The sequence below is a fragment of the Daktulosphaira vitifoliae genome, unplaced genomic scaffold (assembly GCF_025091365.1).
Source record: "Daktulosphaira vitifoliae isolate Bord-2020 unplaced genomic scaffold, ASM2509136v1 Scaffold_1, whole genome shotgun sequence".
NCBI lineage: Eukaryota > Metazoa > Arthropoda > Insecta > Hemiptera > Phylloxeridae > Daktulosphaira > Daktulosphaira vitifoliae.
This window is the reverse complement of record NW_026099572.1, coordinates 48,675,418-48,698,652: the sequence shown is the minus strand read 5'-3', so window position 1 is coordinate 48,698,652 and position 23,235 is coordinate 48,675,418. Positions and strand designations below refer to the sequence as shown.

General features: G+C 24.3%; 1 protein-coding gene across 5 annotated transcripts in view; it reads left to right on the top strand.

Moving 5' to 3' along the window:
- LOC126895353 (adenylate cyclase type 2) overlaps positions 1-23,235 on the top strand; it is a 50,646-nt gene that overhangs the window by 6,518 nt on the left and 20,893 nt on the right. For 2 of the 5 annotated variants that reach the window (XM_050667125.1, XM_050667121.1), the window contains exons 2-4: positions 8,510-8,639; positions 13,153-13,494; positions 16,032-16,226. In XM_050667125.1, the coding sequence (XP_050523082.1) occupies positions 8,514-8,639; positions 13,153-13,494; positions 16,032-16,226 (663 nt within the window). In that variant the 5' untranslated portion in view covers positions 8,510-8,513. Of the gene's footprint in view, positions 1-4,631; positions 4,744-7,840; positions 8,058-8,509; positions 8,640-13,152; positions 13,495-16,031; positions 16,227-23,235 lie in introns of all 5 variants that reach the window. The other 3 variants (XM_050667122.1, XM_050667124.1, XM_050667123.1) reach the window with 3 other exon arrangements.

Here is a 23,235-nt window from a genome sequence, read left to right as displayed (position 1 = left end):
AAAGAGAATTAGTCTTTTCCAGGTGATAAAATTAAAAAGTATTATCAAATGTTATTTAGGAGTAAAATAAATATAAATAATTAAATCCATTAGGCTTGTAACGCAAAAAAATGGCAAAAGGTATCAAGCAAAAAATATCTAACTAAAAAATAATACCAGAATAACTACAGTATGGGAGTAATTCTGTTTTCACCAAAGAGCTCGATGAAGCAATGTAAGATAAAGGCAACATTATGAGTATACATTGTAGTCATCTTCGTATCTTAATAAATGGGACACATTTTGAAATTTTCCCTAGCCACATAGTTTAATATTCTCCGGCCTTACACAAAAGACATAAAACAGAATAATATCAACGTAGTTTCAAAGTAAAGTAAATACTTATTATAGATAACATTTAACGAGTTGTAATAAATTTATTATGAAATCTATTAAAATACAATACTACTATAAGTTTAAAAGTTAAGGTATAATATTCAACTTAATAATTTAAGATACATAAGCAGTAGAATAAACCTTCAGTAAATGAAAAATTATATAATATTATTATTCTCCATATCTTTCGGAACTAAAATATGAAATTTGATAATTTTCAAATATCTATGAAAATATTTTCTTACACTTTTAGCTGACTGTTACCATGAAATTTATAGTGCATTATTCTCGTCAAAATCTACAAATTTTAACACACAATTTACTGAGCCATCTTGGTGAAATTTAATACTTCAATGTCAAAGAAGATAATTATGAAGTTTCTAGTAATATGCTTAAATTGTGTCAGTGAAGTCTCAAAGTAAATTAAATATTCGTTTAAAACTACAGTGTTAAACAACTTATATTCATCTAAGCTATAATATTTACAAAATATCTACTTATTTTTTAACACACTTTTCTCTTGGCTTTATTCCTGTTAAAAAAGTAAATACACAAGAAATATTGTAGTTTAAAAAACAAATAAAAATATCTGCGACTTTTTATTTATTCTCTAATGACAACACCTAATTCAAACGTTGATAGTGTCAATTATACAGAGGTCCAGTAAGTAAGGAACACGGGTAAATTATTATTAATAATGAGAACAATATAAACCTGTTTCCTTACTTATTGAACACTATATACATCTTCAATCAAACCCTATTTTTCGAGTTACACTAATAAAATTGTAAAAGTATTATTTAGTAATAAAATAGATTATAATCTGTTTTATTGACAATATAAATTACGATTGTAATTTATGTATTATACTAATTTTTTTAAATTAAAAATTCTCAATAAAGCATCACAAAATACAGTTTAAACTACCAAATAAATATCTACTAATGGTGTATCATGCATATATGTATTTTTCAATTACATTTATTGAATCATTTTGCATTAAAAACGTCAACAATCATCATTTAGCAATAAAAGACTTTCGAATAAATAAATAAACCCAGACAAGTACTTTCTATCAATTTCTTAACGTTTGTTTGTCGTTTACTTTGACTACATATTAATATTCATTGAAATCAAATTATTCTTATAGATCCTGGCAATTCAAAAGGAATAATTTATCATATTTAAATAAAACCATTTAGAAATAACTGTCTCAAGACGATTTATCAAAAAATTCATATAAAAAATGATTTTAAAACTACATTGTAACTAATTAAATTTTTCATTTTTTTTTTCATGTTAGCCATAATATAATACATTATTTTTGAACATTTTATGTTTTTTCTGGGATACCTTTACTCTTATGGATTTTGATAAAAAAAAACCTTTTATATATTATAATCAAGATAACTCTTTACAATAGTAGAAAGATGGATCTCGTTTACTTATAATACAAGGAAATAAGTCGAAAATTAATAATAACCATTTTTATTAAATTAATTATTATATTTTGTATACAATTAAAGATATAATCACAAGTAGATGACAATGAAATATTAGTTTTACTTTAATATATAAAAATGAAGCTTTACTCATTATTTATTAATAATTTTTTTACGCAGAATTTTTTCCCATTAAGAATTTATAAGGAATGGTTCACTTCAAAATAACTTTATGTCATCACATAATTTTACATTAACATTATCATAAACCAAAAACACTAAATGACAAACAAAACGCAATTGATAGTCTCTTTGCAGCTAAATAAATATTTAAATATCATGTCAATACAGAGTAATTTTTGTGCGATTGGTGAATTTATTTTACAAACTAATATTAGTATTATCCATTGCATTATTTTTAATGTATCATATTTACAAAAAATATTAATACGCATTATCAAAGACTATTTATTATCCCAGGCGTTGATTTTATTCCGAATTTGCATAAATGCCAATTTACTAATGAAATCTTCAATATTATTCGGCTCATTTAATCAACACCATAACTACCATAGATGATTCTAGATAAAAATATCCAAACGGAAAAAATATCAGAAAAAGAAATATAAAAGTTTAAAACATACACATTATATTACAAATTATAATAAATAATAAAATTACATTAAATTAAAATATACATTAAAAATGTTTTAAAGAATTGACAGAAAACTGTTGTGATTACAGTTACTACAATTTTAGTATTTTAGTATTGTTTAGTAAAATAAGTAACATCAAAATTTTAAGTTATTAATTTCATTTAATTTGTATGTATTTATGTACATAATTTATATTTATATTTAAGTTATACCAAAATCCATTTTACTATCCATTCAACTTTAAAAAAGAAGAAATCTAAAATAGTAATAATAATAAAAAATAGTAAACAAAAAATACTCTTAAATTATTCCAAACAAACTTAACAGTAATATAATTAACATTAAGACGGCTGTTTTTTTCATTTAAAATATAGACGAGACGAAAATAAGCTTTAGTCGTTTAGTTCACCATTTGGCTGACTTGGAAGAGACCGTAATTTATTTCATACGTTCGGATTCGTTGCACATCGTTGCATTTCCAAGATTAAATCCGTTGTGTAATTGGCAACTTTGGATAAATAAAAATTATCTTTCACTTTTTAAACAGCATAGAATGCTTTATAGTTATTTGTTTTGTTTTTAATTAGAACTCTCTAATGTTACAATAATTATAATAATCCTTCAGTTCAAACTGATTTATCAAAAATATATGTTTGTTTTTTATATGAATGACTCAATGATATTTTAATTTAAAGCAATTAAAATTCTTGTTAAACATGTTATTATAGGCACAATTTGGACCAAATTTTGATTATTTGTAGACGGCTAAATCCTATCTATTTATATTAGCTGGTTTAATCTATTATAAAAAAAGTATAATCATAATTCTGTATAATTAACATTGTTTGATGTAAAACAGGGGGCGTGAACATTAGTGAGATTAATGTAGTTTCTAAAATAATTGAAATAACTAAGTATTTTTAGTGATGTAAAAATAATTAGGTAAATGAATTAAATAGGAGTGCATTTATTGCATTTGCATTGGTTCCACAAGATAGACGTTTAATATAATTTTAACTAAAATATAAATCAATTAATGTTATTAAACTTTGTAATAATCAAAGTTTTTCATTCAATACGATTGTTATATAAATATAATAGTGGCAATTATTTTATATTATTTATATTATATTCACTACTGATGTTTTTAATGTAGTAACAGATAAGGGTTATAAAACTGAGATAAATAGTAACATATCTTACAAATACAGTTACTAAATAGTAATATAACTTTACCTACTCTATAATTAAAATTTACAAAATAAGTAAGATACCTCAATATCCATTTTGTTTGATTTTTTGATAAATATTTACAAATAAAAATTTGATTTATTTTGATAATCCATAGTAAATATCAAGTTTATTGAAAGAAAAATCTATTTCCAAGATTAGATTTTAGAGGTGACATTCAAAATTATTGTCTATTAATAATTTTCACTGGTCGAAAACCAGTTTTATATTATTGTTATTTGAGTTTATGTAATTTTTAGGTGTAGGGTGTGCAACGTTAAATAATTCTTATCTGTGCGCTGTGGTAAAAATAAAGCGTCACTTAACACTATCCCACTCCACACTTTTAAAATGCTAATATCTTGAAAAGTAATACAAAATTTCTAAAACTTAGTGTTTTTTTAATTATCAGCAGTAAAAGGTTAATGAGTAGTATTTTGTAAATATGGATGAGAGAAACCAATGAATAATGATATAGTTTTACGGGGACAATGTTGTATTATTATAGACACTTACAAATTATTTTCCTTCGTATTTTATTGGAAGTTCACTCAACTGTCTTACATCACACTCCAACTCGAATCCCACGTCAATCATTTTCATGATCACTATATTGTTTCCACGAAATTCAATTATTTAACCTCAGATATAATTACATCCGTGAAATGCAAGGCGCATATCGTACTTAGCCGCTTTTTTAATTCTCTTCTACTTTAAAAAGTTGCTCACAGATATAACCAACTTTTGTCTGCTTTCTCTTGTGTGAACAATAATCTTTATAAGCGATAACACTTTGTTTGTTTTTTCCTTGTAGTCGAAATATATATTTATATACATATAAATATATATAAATAAAATATTTATACATTGCCCGTCACGTCAAGTAATTTACCGTATCAAACAAATGTACCGTGTTTAATCTTCACAGGTTTTTTCTGGACCAATTGATTGGCAGTAGTTTGAGTCGCTGATTTTTGAAATTGTACTACCAGCAAACGTCTAGACACCTCTCAGTGACGACAATGCTGACACGAGGCCAAGTATGATTAAAACATACTTGTTTGTTTACAGTAAAATAAAATAAGTATAGTTAATATCAATTACAAAACAATAGATAAAATGGATTGATATTAGATTTTGTACGAAGCTAATTATTTAATATTTATAAATTTGTATATATTTAATTTTTATTATAACACTGCATACAATTTAATATTTTATGAAAAATATTTTTTTGGAATTATTAAAACAAAACACTTTTCATTACTTAAATTTACTATTTTAATATGCTCAATAAAAATTAACATAGGATGTTATAATCTACCTACTAAAATAATTAATATTATTTTGAAGTTGTCTTTTAAATTTATATTAATGAATTTGAAATATATATTTTAAAAGAAGATTCAACAAATTTATAGAAATTAACATTAATTGATTTCTCAGTGAAAGTTAAAATAATACTATCGTTATTATATGTATTTAGAGGATATTACCTTTTTTCATTATACTGGCTACAAGTTAATGTAACTAGGTAATAATTTTGTGTTTTTTTTTTATTTAATGGAATAATTTGTAATTTTCCTTCATCTCAAATTGAAAAGCTTCAGGTAATTTTTAACATTTAAAAGGGGGATGCATAAAAGGGACTAGTATACTTTTTTCCCTGAAAGTTTAACAACGTTCTATTTTATTAAATACATCTATTTGAAACAGTTTATGGTGATTATAAATTTAAAAAGATCACTGCGCATCATTATCCCGTATACTTGAAAAAAATTTTTTTTTTTAAAGAATTTAAAACTTAAAATCTGTAAGATTCATAGATGATTGCCAGGAGTTTGGTTATTTAAAAAAAATAGGTTTGGATACTGTACAATTAAATGACAGATTATAGTATTAGTTTTTCATTAAGTGTGTGCTGTTCCCTCATGTTCACCTAAGAAGTCGGATTCGCTGTTAACTACACACATTGATACTTATATTTTATTGTTACAACTTAACCACGTATATTGGAGGAAATTCATAAAAAAAACGTTACTCTTAATTTCTCATAGCTATTACATCGTGAACCAACATTTGTTTGAAACTTTAATTAAAACATTTATTCTAATAACGTTCAGAGACCGGAAAGTTTGATAATAACAAAGTTCCATCTGCTTGTAAAAGCTTGACGACTAATCATTATGATATTACCAATAGCTAAACTGTTTAAAACGTAAAACAATAAATTTTCTTTGAGTTTTTAAAAATATCCTTTCGTTTGTTGACAATGAAATAATATATTTCATTAGTTTCCTTTATTATTTTATTTTTCTAAATCATATAAAATGTAATCAGTGTTTTTGTATAAATCTTTATTGAAATTAGTTAAGAAAAATAGACAAAATTTTTACTAAGAAACAATAGTATCATTTTAAGTTACCATAACATTACTCTTATTTTTTTTTATTTATGAAAAAATTGACTTTGTTATAATTTTTATAACACAACAATAATTTATTAAATCAGGGTCACATCTAGGGGAGGCACTGAGGGGTACACGAGTGGCACTAAAATATGAAGCAATATAAAGTTTAGAGTTAAAGACTTTTTTTTTTCTTTATTCGAATAAAAAAAAATCGAAAAAAATGTTTTTGATGAGCAAAATAAAAAGATCATTGAGGGTGGCAGAATTGAGTATGCCGAATGACACAATTTTTAAATGCAGCTCTGTATTAATTTTTCTTTTTATATTTTATTCATTCAAAATTAATATTGTACTTCTTTCTATTAACTTATATATTAACTGACATATAATCGATATCATCTTTGGAGATGGTATTTTATATAGCTTTATTGTTTAACTGACATTTAAATGAAATTCGTTCACAGAAAACTTCTTACACTTTGATTCTATATAAAAATACCATTATTGGTAAAAAAATGTCAATTAGAGCAAAAAGAGCATATATTAAAGAATAACATTGTTCTATAATTGACTTTATTATTATTTATTATTTTATTATTATTTTAAACGGTTAGTTTTATATAAGCTTGGTGTGTTTACTTACTATTAGTCTATAATAAAATTTACATTGTTATTTATTTTAACTATTACAAAACTTGCAACGACAAATTGTACTTTAATAGTTTGAACCTATATTATTTTTTTAATTAAATAAAAAGCGCTCGTTTTTATGAAACTATATTGTTGCAATAAAAATAACATTACCTTTTTTTAGTGTCGTGCCTAGATGGTAGGTCCTGGCCTACCCTATTTTTAGAGCTCACTTTAGGCACAGGCCCCATATATTTATAAACAAATAATGACAAAAATTATATAAACACCCCTATAAAAGTTCCAGTCCTATAGATCCAAATTACAATAATTATAACCGGGCCTATCATATATTTAATTAAAGGCACGTCTCTGCCTATTTTCAATGGTTCGTGAAATTCACGGCAAAATATAATATCATTGTGAAACATGAAACTACATTTACTCCTTTTTAAACTTCAACATTATAAAAAAATATTATATATTTTACGTTAAACGTAATTTTAAAAATGTCAAAATCAATGATAGACATGTATCAATTCCAAGTTGCGTTAATTATTTTTTTTTTGCGATGTTGATATTGAAAATGAATAAATAAATTGTTATCTGATATATCAACTAAATAAAGTAAATATAAATTTAGATGTTATCTCACATTAATGGATTAAGAATTTTAATGACAGCATTATAATAAATCAAGTTTTAAGAAAATTTAATTAGCCGCTTTTTTAAATCTAATTTTTTTGAGACATCGTTATAATATATAAATTAATTCAACTAGTGTTGAAAAGATTACTGAAGACTGACTTAAATGCACTCTTTGATTCGATTTTGTTTAAAGCTAAATAACACATATTTTTCACCGAAATGCATCAATCATTTTTTATTGCATTAATTAATTACACGTCTTGGTTGTCTTGCTATAATTAATCACTATTTCATCTACGTCTTCTGTAAGATTTAGTAATTTATACTTCCGGTTTTAATGTATAGAAACTAAATAACTATACAACCAAGTTATTTAGAATTATTCATTAGCAAATAAACACTATTGTCGTTTTTTTAATTTTTACTATATTATTTTGCTTCCATTTCAGAAAAGCTATGAAGTATAATAGAAACAATACTAATGTGGTAGGATACTAAATGCACCTGCCAAGTAAAGATTACCACAATTACTACATTTTCTTTAAAGTAGTGTAAATTTTCATACAACAAAATATTGGTCCTGTTATGATAAATAATTGACAGTTAAAAATAATTTTAAGAATTTTGAATACCAGTACAAATTATTTCAAAAATACTCAAAGAAAAGTAAGCTGTTGAAAATTTTATTAAATAAGGAAAAATATACAAAGCTGGAAAAATTAGTTAATGAGCTCCGATTTTCTAAACATTTTTTTTACTCTATATGCCCTAAATGCATTAAATTTTGATTGAGTAATGAGATTTTTTTCGAGCTCGTGAGGTCTTTAGAGCCCAAGTTTTAGAGTGGAGCCACAACTAGGCAAAGCCCAGTACATAATAATTGTTCTAATCAAAAATGAAAATTCAGCTCTGTAGTAAAAACGGTACAAAACATTAACATAATCCTGATTGTATAAAATAATTATAAACAAAATTTGACAGTTAATTTAGTAAGTGGAAAATAAAAGCACAAAGTATAATAATTTTAGAAAATTCAATTTGATGAATTTCCAAAATGACTATTAAATAATTGTATTGGCAGATAAACAACTCTAACTACTTATTTAATGTAATTTCAGAAAAATGGAATTGGAAGAACTTTACCATAAGTATCGAATACGTCTCAAACAATCATTGTTCACATCATTCGTGGCTGTTGGATTTGCCGTTTGTACAATAGCATTGATCTTATTAATATGTTTTTATTCTGTAAGTTTTACAATAATGTAGCAATTTTAATTATTAACTTTTTAATAAGACATAATTAATTTTTACTTTTTAAACACTTTTGACTTATAACAACATTTTAGAGACTCCAAACGATATTTTATTAATAATTTTGTTAAAACTAAAAGTGAGATTTCATGTATATTTAAAGTATAAAATACTATTTTAGCTTTTTTTTGTATAATCAAGCAGTATCAAGATTAAAATTATATAAATAGAAACAAAATGAATAGCGAAAATTCTCTAAGATATTAAAGTTAGTCACGATTTAATATCTTTAACAATGATTTAGTCAATATGTGTTATATACGAGTTCTTTGCGTTTTCAATCGTTTGATTGGTTTTCTGTAGTTCTCCATGCTTTATAACTTAATTCCTTAAAATCTCTATAGCTATCCTAACCCATGTCTATAATGATTTGTTTCATGTATTCCATCGTTGGTCTTTCTTTTCTAATATAGCCTTCTATATAGCTATTTATTAAACTATTATGTCATAGCAAGTACCTACCCTATCGTGTTGTCTTCTGCCTTTGTGTCTGTTCTATCTTTAATACTACTACAAAATTTTCGTTTTTCCTTTATTCTAGTTAACACTGCTTCATTTGTTGACATGCTTCAAAAACTCGTTTANTGCTTCATTTGTTGACATGCTTCAAAAACTTTTGATTCATTTGCAAAATTAAGTCTGACTGTTATTATTGTAAAAAAAAAGTTTATTAAACGGTTAAATTAAGATTGACATATAATGACATTTTTATAATTTTCTTAAATTATACAATTAAGGATTAATGATCTAATTATACTTGATAGATTCATCAGATATAATTAATAATTATTTAAAAAATAAAAATTATCGTTATTTGTTCGATTCAAACCAATATTAAAATAGTTATGATATTTCTGGGTATTCCCATACGATTCATCTTTTAAACAGCAAAATTAATTAGAATTTTTTACAAACTATTTGTTAGCTGTATATATATTAGTATAATAATTTNTTTGCATCGAAGCGTTTCTTATGATAGTGATTTTAATCACTGTCAGATTAAATCTATACTGGACCCTACTATGCAATGTCTCCACTATGCCGCGACCCCACTGTGCTACCGTTTCTTTTTTTAATTATCCCTTGTTTTGTAATAATAATATAAAAATATATTTATTCAGTCTAGCTAAAAGTAAATATCATTCAAACTTTCATTTTAAATCTGCAGAGTAAATATTTATGATTTATACAAATTTGGAACCTAATAATATTGAAACTTACCGTCTGCATGAAATGTGACTAATTTATTATACAAACTCTCGAGTTCATATATTTGTCAATATTTTTTCGTTCTATACCAGGTAATTTGTTTATCATAACCCACTCAATCACTCACAAAATAAATTCAATATCTAAAAAATATGTTTTGGTTTCTATTAGTTACATATATTCATTAGTTTTTTTATTATTAATTACTTTTTAGAATCATCCCATATAACTTGTAGAGATGTTAATTTAATTTTTTTTTAATGACAACATATACATTTACCAAACTTATAAAATAGGACATTATCTAATTAGGAAAAAGAAGTGTCAATAATAACTTCTCTACCAATGCTTTAGAAGTTATTAATATTTTTATATCTGATCAGTGTTGGGAAAATATAGATAATTATCAAAATTTTTTACCTAGAGAAATATAGTATCTTTCATCTTAGCTGAGTGACTTTATATATAATTATCTAAATGTCATCTTTGATCTTCATTAATTAACACAAATAATTAATAAATATTATGTTGATGAATTGACAAAAAATGGCTAAACATTCAAACAAGCAGCCCCAAAAAATGTCCATAACACTTATCAAAACACTCAGTTTTTATTTTAACTCGTGCTGCTCGTTGATTAACTCAATTAAATTTTTAACTATTAAGAATATTAATCTTCAATTTTTGAACAAAACATTTTTTTCAGTAGAATAAACCTAATGATATAAAAAAAATTGGTATTGCCATTTGAAAATCAAAAGCTAATATAAGATTAGGGATGATAGTAAAAAATTAATTTTTCTTATATAGAAGCTCAAAAAAATCCAGTATAGATAAAATAATAAAATAATGATTAGCTCTAATATTTTTGAATATATTTCACAAGGCGTAGATAAGGAATCGCCTACACTGAAAAAAAACCTTAGTAAAATCAACAAATTAATTTAAACCAACAAGTTAATACACTACCGACAATAATTTTTTTTTGATTAAACAAAAGTTTTTGAAGTACAATAAAGAATTATAAAACAAACAAATATTTTGTTCTAATAACAAAAACATGATTGATTTAAAAATAAAATAACTGTTAACTGTATTTTTTTCAGTGTATTTATTTATATGCTTAAAAATGAAATTGTAATTATTTAAGTGTCAGATCTATTATCTATACACCTAGCTATAACAACACTGCTCTCAGTGTTGTTATAGCTGCCATGACTGATTTAAACAGAATTATGTATCTTACATTATTTTAAATATTTTAAAACATTTTTTCTTATCCCTTTGATAAAAAAAAATGATATCTCCATATATTATTATAATGATTAATAAAGAATAGACCGTCTAATACAGTTGCAAAATACTTAATATTTTTAATTATAGGATAGAAATGATTTATTTGATTCAAAAACCTATTGAGCAATATATAGATAAATCAATTATTTTCTTATCCCTCCAGAGTTAAATATCTAAACTTTCCTTAATAGGGATAAAAGTAGCGTATAGCAGAGCATATAACTTATAACATATAGCCTATAGCATACTGTAAAATGGCATAAATTTAATCTTAATATAACTTTGATAATCCTTTTTTATTATAATTTTGCAACTAGTAACTATTTAACAATTAGATCTCATTTTGAAACTAGGTTATCTTACGTACTTTACATACTTATTATTTGAAAGTCACAAGTCTTCTAACGAAATTATACAAAACATTCAAGACATTCTTTCAGAATCAAACCCAACCCAACCTATAAAAATTATATGTCTACTTTTGGATTGACAAATAAAAAGAGACAAAAAAGCTTGTATACTACTTGAGTTACTTTATCAACTGAAACACTCATCGAAATCATAACTCAAAANACATTCTTTCAGAATCAAACCCAACCCAACCTATAAAAATTATATGTCTACTTTTGGATTGACAAATAAAAAGAGACAAAAAAAGCTTGTATACTACTTGAGTTACTTTATCAACTGAAACACTCATCGAAATCATTACTCAAAGNTTATCAACTGAAACACTCATCGAAATCATAACTCAAAAAGATGCAATAAAAAAAATAAAGTGTTTTTTTAGAAATTTTAGACAAAACAGTTAACATTAAAAAGCTAAAACAATTTAAAAAATATATCTAGTAAAAAATTATACTTGCCCATTAATAGTACAATGTGCGAAGAAGCATAGAAGCGCATTTTCTTTTTATAGCTTAAGATTTTTGCTATAATATGGATTGTATTGCAAAAATTGTAAATTTGTGGAATTATTAGTAATATTCTTTAAAAGTTGTAAAATAATGAAAAAAAAACATTTTATAGAGAAGAAACCTTCTAAAGTTTATGAAAAAATTTTTTTTTCAGAATTGTAAGGAAAATATATTTTTAGCAAAGATTAAAAAAAATTTTTTTTTGCAAAGTTGGCGTTAATTATATATATATATGTATGTATAATAGAAATTACTAGAAGTAAAAAAAACAATAAAATACTACAAAATACATTTTGTCTTTTAATTAACTCTATAACGAATAAAAAATAATTTAGGGCGTTGAAATTTTATATTTATCTTCAACAATGCACATTAAAAGATAATTACGAAAAAATTTGATTTTTAAAATGTAATATTTCCTAGTATATAAGTGCATGTTTAACTGGGGTACATTTTTATATTATAAGAGATGCCTCTAGTTAAATATGCATGTTGTTATTAAAAAAATATATATAGTTGACACCCCTATAAGTTAAATAGGACGATGTTAAATAATAAATAACTGATTTACTAATGTACTATATACATTGTATGTATATAAATATATTTAGTGTTTAGTAAGTAAGGAAACTGTTTTTACATTACTTATAATAATCTACTCGTTTCCATACTTTTTAAACTTCTATATACTTTTGTATCATATGGATTGAGTAAAGGAGATAGGAATTCATAAGAAAATAAATTTACACTAATTCACTATTTAATTTTAAACTATAAACCACAAACTGAATATTACTGAAGTTGTTTTTCTGTACACATTTCTAGTTTATCTTTGTCTTAGTACACCGTTAAATCTTTTCTTTTTTTTCCCTAAATTTATACGTAAAAATAAAATGTGTAAAACGATAAAGTTCAAAAATAATAAGCTTATTTAAACATAATCCATAATAATCCATTTCCAAAATAGACTACAAAAATAAAATTTTAGTGCATAATAGTTGTTGATTTTCTTTGTGATTTTATAGAGAATAGCCAAGTCAGAGGTGCCTTTGGCGTGCGTTTCAATTGCCTGGCTGACATTTGCTTGTACTTTTGGGCTTACACAATCATTACCAACAGCATTTAATTCAAAGCCGATTGCTGCTATTGTATCTGTGACCACAGTACTTGCGGCCGTAGCAGCCGTTCTTTTTGGGTGTGGAGCTCACGCAACTTATATGCTCGTACCAGTTCTGATAGCTACACACTCGATGGTACCTATTCATATTACAATGGCGTGTACTGCGACAACTTCGATTGTCATAGCACGTATAATATTGTTGTTAATAAAAAACGAAGTTTTACCAAAAATGTCATTTATTAACCAAGTAAGTAAAATTAAATACTTTTTTTAATCTTTCACTATGAACAATCGTTTTGTGTATAGATTTTACCTAACCCAATCTATTAATTAATCATTCAAAATATAGTTTTTTGTAAACGAACAATTTTTTTATACGACGTTCAGTTTGACATAAAAAGTTCAACGCCACTATTTAGGATATAAACAATCCTAGACTTATTTCGGTTTTTAAGTAACTTAAAGTTCAATTACCTCACATTTTTTTATGAAACCATTATTGTTTGATTAATTGTATATTTTAGCTAGCTAATAGGGTGAAATGTACAGTTATTGGTACATTTTTAACTATTTTATCAGTTAAAGATTGTGTGTTATTTTTTTAAATTAATTAATTTTGTTTAATAATCAGACAAACTATTAATTATCATACTAAAATTTAAATTTTTACTCAATTGTGTGTGGTATTATAATTAATTTAAAAAAGCTTACAACAAAAAAATCCTGATATTTTGAAAATTTTTAAAAATCTATTATTTAAAATAAATTATTAAATTCTGAAAGCATAATTCGAATTCTAATGCGATTTTCGACATATCAATGTAGTAAGAAAAATTTAACTTATAAATAAATATACTGATTAAAATCTCACAAGTATCACATGCCAATAACTGTACACTATATGACTTTACGTATTTTTTTAATCGAAACACGCTTTTAAGAAATACACAGTTTTGTTTGTTTGAAAATAAAATTAATAATAACTTAACACTTTAAATGACTTTTACCATTAAAACGAAAAGATAAAATAATATTCTATATACTTTGCTGAGAAATATTCTAATTTTGGTATTCCCAGTACGTTCATTAAAATGTATTTATTTCTTAAAAAATCTAATAAATTTGTAGCACAACTACTAAAATATCCAGTTTATGTTAACATTTTATTCACTATCATAACTTAATTATTACCAGCTTCATACCTAATACTATAACATAATAATGTCAGACACTAATCCTATAAAATTTATTTGTTTACATTAAGAGGCTTAAACAACCAATAACTTGTTAGGTTAACCGAAATTTCGGTGTAATTATATAAATAGGTGCTCGTATAATACTTTGCCAGTGTGCGAATATTGTGTTTGTAAAGAGAGATTGACTACGATGGCGGGGCGTCGGAGGTTACATCTTTATGTGGTTCAGTATAAAAAGTAATCGTAGTCCGCTGACAGTTATCGAATTGACCCAACTGCAGCTCGCGTCTATGTAATTTTGAGTTTTATATGAGTTTACGTTATCAAAAACCATCTTCTAAGAAAATTCGATTTTTTTTTTTTATTCAATTTCTTTGATATTCTCTTTTTCAGCGTAATGTATATGTGTATACTCACAAAACTATTGGTTTTTTACAAACAAAATACTTTTGATGATCATAAATTTAAACTACTAATAAAAATAGCGGCTATCTATACTGGTTTTAGAATTACATCCTTATTTTAAACTCTACATTATTTATATTATTATATAATTAATAAATCTATATTATTCAGTAAAAAAAAAAAATAAACAGTGGTAGAATAACCTAGGGTAAATGTGTGTACTTTTTTTTCTATTGCATATAATTTGTAGTATAAGGTAATAACATTTTTTTTTTTTTAGCTAGACAACTTAAATATTAATAGTAAAATTTGAACTTTATTTATTAAGTAATGAATTGAAATAAAATGAAAAATAAAAGTGTACTCTTACTCACTAATGTCGGGAAGTCAGATTTTTTAGGAAGGCTAAATTAAATTTTTCCGCCTAAAAATATTATTTGTATATAAGTAAGAGCCCAGTTAGTATTGACTAAGTTTTAAGAAAATTAATAAATAAATAACTATTTAACCAGTTTTTTTTACATGAAGTGGCAAAATAACGACAAAGTTAATTGAATTTAGTAATTTTTCAATTCGATAATATAATATTTATTTATAATGAATGGAAAAGCAGTAAGCATTTAGGAATAATTTCTGTTTCTCAAAAATAATATTTTTCAATATATTAATCAACTACAAAAAAATCATTCAAATAATATATAAACCTCATTTATTTAAAAAAATATATATAATTATCCTTTTTAAGATCTACGTTGGACTTCTACTCCAAATAAAACATTTTTTCATTAAATTCTACACCAAAATTCGTATGTGAAAATAAAACTATGTCATTAATCACAATATTAATAACAGAAAAATTCTATATTCAAATAAAAAAAATTTTAATCTTATAAAATTGTCGTATAAACTTGAAATAGTATTCTTGAAGAGCGAAAAATAACATAAAAGTATGAATAATTTTTGTAATCCATATAATGTGTTCAATCTTAGCTCGATAATTTTGTAACAACTAAAAACAATAGAAAATGATCCAAGATTAGGAGTCTATACGGGTAAGTAAACGGTAATTACCGTTTACTCTATTATGCGTTTTTCTGATTATAAATAAATAACGCACTATAAAAGTTTTTTGCGTTGGTTTAGTTAAACGCGTATTTAAATGATAGCCATGGAAATTTTGCAGATAATTTCCGAAGTTGTACTACTCATTTCATCCAGTTGTGTCGGCTGGTATTATCAGTTCATGACGCATAAAGCCAACAGGATAATGTTTTCCGGTACCAGAACGTGTATAGAATCGAGGATAAAGTTGGAATGCGAAAAAGAGCAACAGGAGCAGTTGTTACTTAGTGTCATTCCAGCATATATAGCAGCAGAGGTGAGTAACACCTGTATTATGATTCACATTAAACGTATTCATACCGTTTTACCTACATAAATTTTGACTAGTACTGTATTGTGCATTTGACGATATTTTAAGCAAAAAAACAATCTAATGTGATCTATTTTGCTGAAGCAAATATTTGTAAAAAAAAAAATTTGAAAATACAAATAAATGTACTTACACAAATCTATTTGAATAAATTGAACATAAAATTTCCAGAAAACTAATTTTAAACGATCAAATAATATAAAATGATACCTTTTACTCCATTCTATTGTTATTTAATTCAGTACGAGGAAATTTCTCTCGAAATTTCGCCTCACACAAGATAGGTAATATCAGGTTCAGTCTGGAAAGATAGAAGTTTTACAAAATATATATAGAACTTTAACGGCAACCATAGTAGTTCAGGTAAATTGTTTATTGTCATACTATCCGAGGCTATTTTAATTAAAATAGGTTGTAACAGAATGTATCTAAAAGGAAAACTTTAACACGAAAACAGCCTCAATAAAAATAATTTATTTTTAAATATTTTCTAAGACAAATTAAATATACAGTCAATTAATAAGCATATTGAATATGAAACTACAATTGTTATATTAAACTTTTTAAAAGAGTTGAGAATTTGTTTCAATAGTCGACTTATTTTATGAGATCTGTAAATTGATAAACCTTTGGCAAGGAGTTATATGTGATGTATTAGTTCAATTCCGAAGAGAGTAAACCGTTTACACATTAACTTTTGAGCATCATTGATACATGTTTCAGGAAACGTAAAAGAAACACTGTTTACAAAATAAAATGTAATTTATGATCCGTTCGGAATATAGCCCAAAGTAAACTTGTCATATCCTGTTATATAAATAGTTTAATTAATAGTTACGGTACACTTAACAAGCCTTTGATAGAATTTTTTTGTTTATTATGGACAAGGTGTTTTAATATAACAATAAACGTTTTATTTGATCAACTTTCGTTCCTACCTAAGTTTTGCGTAAAACTTACTCGTGTGAAAATGCCATAAATAAACAAAATGAAAAATTCAAATATATAATTATACACACAAACACGTCTATTTAACAAAGTTTACTCTATTTATCGTTGACGTGTTTTTAATACGATTTTTGTTATAATGCGAATTTAGTATTTCTTATTATGTTTTAAATCAAAATGTATTTTTTTGTATATACTTTGTTGACTCTTATTTTTTTATTTGGAAAAAAATTTACAATGTACAAACGATACTTAACACTGAATAAATCTCTCATAAGTCATTTTTTAGTCATCACTAAAAAAGTCAACTGAATAAGGTCATATAATAAGAAAAAAAAAATCTTTGAAATCTGTCAAAGTTCACATTATCAAAGGAGCTAACGACGTTGATATACACTTATATGCGTACAAATTATCATAACAATTGTACTTGAAAATATAATATTTGTGACCAATACAAACAAAATAAAAATGATTCATTTTTTCACGTTTTTTACTATAATAAGTATCTTTTATGTCTCAATGTTTTTAAATATATCAACTCAAATTATAAGACATCTCCTTTGATGAGGAAAATAATAAGGTAATTGGAGGCGGCAGAATTAAATACCAAGCCGACACATTCCTTAAATTGATAATATTTATTTTTTTTATGAATTTATAGAATTATTTAAATTACAATATTTTAAAACTAAACGTAAAAAACTAGACACATTTAAATCAATATTAATAGCACATAAAAATACTATTTTCTTCTAAATAACTTTTACTAACTTAAATAAATATATTCGATTAAATTTCACTCCATTAAATAATAAAATATTAACTAATTTAAAAAAGCTTAAATTCAATATAAATCTAAAATAAAACGTCTTTTCGTAGAAGATTCTTGTGTTAGTATATCAATATATTCTACTATCTGTTAAAAATCTGTCAATTTAACTATTTTCTGATTCTTGGTAAATAAATCACCCCAGAGATCAATTGGCTCGAATCTTTTAATTTATAGTCTTTTGTTCAAAATAAATAGACATGTTTGCTACTTTATTAAAAGGGCGTGTTTTATAATTCAACCAAAGATAATAAAAATAAAAAATACTCATTTAAAAGTAATGGTTACTACGAATGAAATTTTCTGATAAGTAAATTAGAAAAGGTAACACGACAAGGATTTCTTTACTTATTTATATCAAACTAACACTCTGGTTTAATGTAATAAAAAAAAAATGTTTTCGCTACAAAAACATAATGTAAATTAACTAATATTTCTTTTCTAGTATGTACAAATTCTATTTAGAACATATAAATCGCATTCAGACTGCTACGTTAATTGATATCTCTATTTCAGCTTGATTTGTTTTTTGTTTATTTAATTTTGTTTTATCATAATATAAAAACATAAATTAAGATATAATAAAAGTAATCAAATATTGTTTCGATCTACTTAACAAATACAATCTTCTTTTACAAAATTTGTTTAACAACCAATATTTATTATGCTATCTAGCCAATGTAATTATATGTTTTTACGATTAAATTATGAGCAGCTCGTCATACTTGGTAAAGTTTTAGAAAACTAATAAATTTGACCAATAAAAATACTTATTTTTTTATAGTAGTCTTGCTTAAAGTTTTTGTTTGCATTACGTGACCACAATATTATTATGTTACACAAACGCACATTTACGTACTCTAACCACTTCTTGAGTTATAAATGATTGCACTCAATACTTATAGATCCACATCACTATTTTATACAACATATTGCGAAAAAAAGATTAATATTGGCTTAGCCATTGGTTGCAATATAAATGAGCTAACAATGGCTTAAGTGTGGTTAACAAAATTAAAATATACATATCCAAGAGCTTATAGTAAACAATTCCCTTTATTTAATTCATAATTCATAGTAAGAATACCAGTTATACTTTTTAAACATTTTTTTCTAAACTTGATAAAAAGTGAAAATGAATTGTTTTTCTTAAACTCGCATTTTTTTCTATAAAACAAATTTCTTGACAAAATTGAAACCACATCTACTAATAAGACAATATCAATTAGCTATGAATATGATGATACATGTTTTTAGAGTATTTTTGATCGTTAATTAAAAAAACAGTTATGATAAATTTTAACAAAATTAATAAAAAAATTAACATTAATTTATTACACTCTTAAAAAAATGTCCCAATTTTTACTTACAGGCAGTAGAATTTTTTTCTCGTATAATGTAAAGTAAAGTTTTAATAAATAATGTTATATTTATGTACAAATTTTAGATACTTCATGTCAAAACTACATTTCTTGCGTATAAATTTAACGTGTGTAATAAAAATATACAAAAGATAGAGAATTTTCGGATCATTTTTAACATAATCAGATTGTTATACTCAACCGTAGCATAGGTGATTAATGCAGTCTATAAACCAAATTTGACATTTAAAGTACGGCCGGAAAAAAGAAGTTATTTTTAAATATTGCATCTTTAATAGTATCTATTGTTTGTTTTTGAAAGAACATTTTTAAAACAATTATCTAATCTATTAAACAATGAAAAAAACGATTTTATAATATTTATTTTCTCTTAATAAGTATTTCATTCTCAAATACCAACGAAAAATGGAAATTATTTTAAAAGTATCCATATTAAGTATTCATTAAAAAAGTCAAGAAGGTCATGACATCTTACTAGTGGTAATTCATGAATAATATATTGTTTTGTTAACAAAGACAATAAAAAACACAATGAAAGAAAAATACACAATTCTAAAGCTAATACTGGCAAACAATTTAGTTGTATTCTTAAGAACAAAAATAGTAAACGAATAACTTGTTGTTACAACAAAAACACGCAGAGTTTTGAAGATGTTTTTATTATTAATAATAAATTTTAAAATATCGTAAAACTGTATGTACTTAAGTTTCATTAAGAAATACGAGTTCATTTCAAGTAATTAAATATAATTACAAAAATCATATAAATTAACACATAATATACGCTTTAGAAAAATAATACACTTTACAATTTGCGACAAGAATTTAAAAAATAACAAACTATATTTGTGTTTTAGTTTTACCAAAATTTTAAACTAACCAAACTATACTTACTAAGTATAGTAGAGTGGCTCAAAAAAAATCGATCTTCGAAATGTTTATGAGATACCTCATAAATGTATTATATACATTAAAATAAACATTTTATGAAAATTTGAGATTAAAAAAAAAATTTTTACAGGTCGCTCAACGCGTTTTAAGAAAATTGACCAAAAATACTCAAAAAAACATAAAATGTCATTATTTATTCAATTTTTGTTCAAATTTCTTACTTAGTACATCTAAATTGTTCGTTTTTTAATGCCGAATAATAATAATTAGAAAAAAAAATTGTAAGTCCAAAATTGATTGCGTAAAGTCCATAAAAAGCTCAAAAATATGGTTAAGTTCAACGAACTGTTAAGTAAACCAAAAAATTTTTTTTTTCATTTTTTTTTTTTAATTTGATTAATATTTGTGTGTATTTTAAGAGGAAAAAATTTTTTCCACTAATGTTTAAAACTACTACCTTTTTTTTTAGATTAGAACGTACGCTAGAATATACGATGTACATAAAAATAAATGAAAATATCGTCAAATTTTACTGTTTCCTTTTTACATTTTTTTATTTTAAAATTTGGCATTAGCTATATATACATACATATATATTTATAATTATAAAAATAAAAATAATTTTTTTTTTTTTGTCACCAATGTTGATTTTTTACAATCGGGGTACTCATTCTAGACAGAATAAACGTATCTAGCCGAAAAGCCACGTATATTTTGGCGTCTGCTTTAACTTAGTGTGATAAAAATATTAATGATTATTCGATAAGTAAAGATTGAATTCAAAGAGCTCGTAATTTTAATAGAAAAATTATAAATAATGAAATAATAAAATAATTCAAACCAAACACCGCTTTAATGGTTCACAGGGACGGAAAAATGTTGCCGTCTTACAACAAAAAAAATTACACTGAACGTTTAGCGGTATTAGTATCTGGTGATGGCAAAACTAAACTAATTTAGTTAATCAAACAAATATGATATATTTTGACACTACTGCCTCCAACACTGGAAAACTAAATAGTGCATGTATTTTAATTGAAAAAAAATTAGGTAAGGAATTATTGAGTTTTGCTTGTAGGCACCATATACATGAAATAATAATTAGGAGAGTTTTTGATAAATTAATGCCTCCATCATCTGTCCCAGACATAGCTCTATTCTAAAGATTTTCTAATAGCTGGGAAAATATAGACAAAAAACTATACTGTAATATGTTGACAGATGATGTTGTGTTAAAGATATTAGCACCAAATATAGACATAATTTCTAAATTTGTGAACATAAATTAAATTTAAATCATCCTCAGGACGATTTAAACTCAATAATTCCTTACCTAATTTTTTTCGATTAAAATACATGCACTATTTAGTTTTCCAGTGTTGGAGGCAGTAGTGTCAAAATATATCATATTTGTTTGATTAACTAAATTCCAATCAACCAAAAGCTTAATAACGGCATCAGCTTGCGATTTGCCTGTAGAATTTAAAAGTTTAGGCACTCCCAAAAGTTTAGTTTTGCCATCACCAGATACTAATACCGCTAAACGTTCAGTGTAATTTTTTTTGTTGTAAGACGGCAACATTTTTCCGTCCCTGTGAACCATTAAAGCGGTGTTTGGTTTGAATTATTTTATTATTTCATTATTTATAATTTTTCTATTAAAATTACGAGCTCTTTGAATTCAATCTTTACTTATCGAATAATCATTAATATTTTTATCACACTAAGTTAAAGCAGACGCCAAAATATACGTGGCTTTTCGGCTAGATACGTTTATTCTGTCTAGAATGAGTACCCCGATTGTAAAAAATCAACATTGGTGACAAAAAAAAAAAAATTATTTTTATTTTTATAATTATAAATATATATGTATGTATATATAGCTAATGCCAAATTTTAAAATAAAAAAATGTAAAAAGGAAACAGTAAAATTTGACGATATTTTCATTTATTTTTATGTACATCGTATATTCTAGCGTACGTTCTAATCTAAAAAAAAAGGTAGTAGTTTTAAACATTAGTGGAAAAAATTTTTTCCTCTTAAAATACACACAAATATTAATCAAATTAAAAAAAAAAAATGAAAAAAAAAAATTTTTTGGTTTACTTAACAGTTCGTTGAACTTAACCATATTTTTGAGCTTTTTATGGACTTTACGCAATCAATTTTGGACTTACAATTTTTTTTTCTAATTATTATTATTCGGCATTAAAAAACGAACAATTTAGATGTACTAAGTAAGAAATTTGAACAAAAATTGAATAAATAATGACATTTTATGTTTTTTTGAGTATTTTTGGTCAATTTTCTTAAAACGCGTTGAGCGACCTGTAAAAATTTTTTTTTTAATCTCAAATTTTCATAAAATGTTTATTTTAATGTATATAATACATTTATGAGGTATCTCATAAACATTTCGAAGATCGATTTTTTTTGAGCCACCCTACTAAGTATTACTTAGATTATTATTCTATTTAACCCATATTTATAGATACCCTAACAATAAATTATATTAATATTTAAATTTACTCATTAAGATGATTAAAATATTTTAAACATATAAGTCTGTAAAATAAAAAATTTTAATTAATATGATTTGTTAAAATTTTTTTAGTTCAACTTTTTTAATATTTAAAATGAATAATATAAAAAAACATATTCAAACACTTATAAACATTTATAAACAAAAGATAACAATAAATAAAAGAGTTGTTTAGCAAATGTATTATTTTATGATGAAATCACCAAAAAAGAATGAATTCAATTGTTTCTAAATAAATAGCATTATTTTAAAAATAATAAAAACACTTATTTTTAATTGTTCTTATTAAAAACGGAGAAAAATAGTCTTAATCTTGTGTTTAGTTCAAGCTATCAAAAAAAAAAAAAAAAAAAAAAAAA